Source organism: Arachis ipaensis, chromosome B03, assembly GCF_000816755.2.
Source record: "Arachis ipaensis cultivar K30076 chromosome B03, Araip1.1, whole genome shotgun sequence".
NCBI lineage: Eukaryota > Viridiplantae > Streptophyta > Magnoliopsida > Fabales > Fabaceae > Arachis > Arachis ipaensis.
In genome coordinates this window covers 130,900,168-130,903,505 of record NC_029787.2, presented here as the reverse complement: position 1 = coordinate 130,903,505, position 3,338 = coordinate 130,900,168, and the positions used below count along the sequence as shown (strand labels likewise).

Below are 3,338 nucleotides of genomic sequence, written 5' to 3'. Positions count from 1 at the left end.
ATGTATTCTAAATTATTATTATCATCGTTGTCGTGAAAAGAAAATTTGTTTTCCTATGTATTCTAAATTAAAAATAAAACCTTTAAATTCTTTAAAATATATCTGCATAATAAGACTTCTTTCCTTAATTTATATCTTTTAATTTATGAAATACATATATTTTGTTGAATTGTCGTATATACATATCAGACATATTTCAGATACGCATTTGATAGATCTGTGCCTAAATAAAAAATAATAAAAATATTTTTTTGAACACATTTGATATATTGCTTCGATTTCGCTCTGCTCCTCCTTCAGTCCTCGAACAGTTACAGGTTGTTGAAGGTTCTTGTTCATCTGAACAGGAGAGGTCGTCGTCGTCGTCGTTCTTGAGATTCTTCAGTTCCAACAACAATAAGCCTTCTTCAACAACAAAACCGCCATCACTTTCTTTGATGAATTCGAATCATAGCTTCACCACACTGCACAACTCGTCAACTGCACCTTCCGCTTCCACTTCCTCTGGAACGGATCTACCAAGGCAGAGCACTTTTCCAGCTTCGCATTTCTCCTTCCACGATAATAACGGTTCGTCTTCTCTATCTTCTCATTCATTACTCTTTTTTCGCGTCCTTGTTTTATTTTTAATTAGCATATTAATTAAGAATAAGGAATAAAATTAGAAAAAGTAGTGCTGTTGATGAAGGTATTTTTACACACACTTTTTGTTCTTGCTGCTTATATTATTAGCTTTGGAATCTCATGATTCAAGTTTTCTATGTTTGTCAAGTGGTTCTTTTTCATAAGGCTATAATTTCAGGTATTACTTTTTTTCATATACAATAATCTTTAAAAAAAAAACGAACATATATATTATAAAAGATTCTTCAGAGAGTGATATTTAATTTACCTACCAATAGTGTGCCGTTTCTAGAACACACAAGATTGGAAAATTTGGTAATTAACTTCATTTTCAAGGTCTAGAAACTAATTAATTAACTATGTGCGATTAACATCTTGAAATGATGTACGGAAGTGTCTTGTCTAAAATATATATTAAAAATAAATTAAATTATGTATATATTTATATACAAATATATAATAATTAATTTTAATGACTAATTTTAGTGTATAAATAATATTTTTGTTAAAAGTATATATATATGTGTGTTACGTTGTACTGTTCATACGTTGTGATGAATAATTATTTTTTGTAGGGTATGATACTAATGCAAATACTATGACGAAAGGTGTTGGAAACTACAGCGGCAGTGATGAACTTAGTCTATCCACAATGAACAGATTCAATAACCAAATTAGCTTCTCATCATCAAGAAGCCCTTCTTCTTCAGCAACGGCAACTAATAATAACCGTAATGGTGGATTATTCTTCCCTAATTATGGTTATTGGAATGAGACATCATACAAGAGGGACGACCAAAATAGGATTTATAAGTTAATTTTTGATGCTAATCAGGTACTACATTTTATTCAAATTTTATTATTTTAGTTTCTCCATCAAATCAAATACACAATTTATAATTAATTACATATGTTGATGATCATTAGAATGAAGAGTTTGGGAATAATAAAGTTGTTCATACACTATCGCATCAACTAAGTTTTCCAAAAGCGGAACCGGAGATGTTTGTAATGGAGAATATGATTCACTTCCCATTATTAGATGCTGTTCCATGTAAAATTAGAGCCAAAAGAGGATGTGCTACTCATCCCAGAAGCATTGCCGAAAGGGTATGTACGTACCATCTTTTTTCTTTTTTTTCAAACTATATATTTGACCCAAATTAAGGGTAGTCTTTTCATATATAGTTGCAATGTAATATAATTCGCATTTACTTATTTAAGTAAGAATTAGTACAGTACATATACCGTGTGTGAGTAGTATAATGAATGATGTCAACTATGACATAATTGTACTAAAATTATAGATCAAATTAGTCATTTGTATATAATATATATTAAAATAAAAAATATATATACATTAAAAATATATAAAATAACATATGTATTATTTATTAAATATATAATAATTAATTTAATAACTGAATTAGTAGTTAACTTTTTTAAAAGTATCATTTGAAATACTAAATAAATTAAAAAGTAGAAGAGATTTTCAATATTTTAATTTGGAATTTTAAAAACAGAATATTCATTATTTTCATTTAATTGATAATTAAAAGCATGTTTTTCATAAAAATAGAGGAATGTTAGGCCAGTAATTTTGGTGTTTTGTAACCATCAATTGGCCATCAATAGTATTTTTAATGGTGTGAGATTACATCTAATGGTGGGAGATCACTCACTTTTATTTTGATGGTTAAGTGCTGGCCAAAAAACACAAAAATTCCTGGCCCCTAGACTTTTCCATAAAAATATCTTTTAGAATAATTAACTATTTCTCCTGTGGTAGATATAATACATGATATATAACATACATTTTGGCAAACAAACTTGACTTAGTTTCCAACAGCTTTCATCAAATTCATGAACTCAAATAATTAATTTGTAAATTAATGATTGTGATGGTGATAATAAGTATGTAGTTATTTTCAGGTGAGAAGGACTCGGATCAGTGAACGAATGAAATGAATATATGGAGTCGCGTGGTTTTTGAATTTGCATTGGAAAAGTCAACATATAAATTGACTTGTATGTATGTACATTGTTGAGCAGCAAGCCAGCACAGCAGACATGTTGGACATGGCTGTAGGATACATAAAAGATCTTCAGAAACAATTTAAGGTGCGTAACTGACAATTCTATGACTATAAGGATAGCTAGCTAGATACATTGCAAGTTTAATTTGTTTAATTTGAGAATTATATAATGAAATGTCCTTACTCGTCTCCATACAATTAATCACTAGCTAACTCATATAAATTAAAGCTATGTACTATCATTTTTGCACTGTCTATCTGACATATATGTAAAACATGCCCTTTTTATTTTTTAATATTAGAGTTGTAGTAGTGTTTTTTAATAATGTGAAAATTTAGTGTGTTTTTTGTTTCTATAGATACCACAAAATTGAGAATTAAATTTGTGGTTTTTAATTTTTTTTTATGAACAACAAATCTAAAAGTCAGATTTTGTGATTTCTATTTTTTTTAATGCAAATCTAAGGATTATATTTGTATTGTATTATTAAAAAAAATAATTAAACATACTAATTGGATTCTCTAATTTGTTTAATTTGAGAACAAAAAAAAATTTAACTCACCATAAATCTTGTTATTTAAAATTAAAAAAACAAATTCATATAAAAAATACACTAATTAACTATGATACTAAATTACACACAATTTTCATTTCTAAAAAAGTTAGCCAAGTTAGCC

At 27.8% G+C, this 3,338-nt stretch overlaps 1 protein-coding gene across 3 annotated transcripts in view; it reads left to right on the top strand.

The window, feature by feature from the left end:
- LOC107631580 (transcription factor bHLH130) overlaps window positions 269–3,338 on the top strand; it is a gene marked incomplete at its 5' end in the record, with an annotated part of 4,632 nt that continues 1,562 nt past the window's right edge. Inside the window, 4 exon segments of one of the 3 annotated variants that reach the window (XM_016335070.2) lie at window positions 269–570; window positions 1,200–1,459; window positions 1,552–1,734; window positions 2,557–2,745. In XM_016335070.2, coding sequence (XP_016190556.1) covers window positions 269–570; window positions 1,200–1,459; window positions 1,552–1,734; window positions 2,557–2,592 — 781 coding nt within the window. 3 annotated transcript variants of the gene reach the window in all.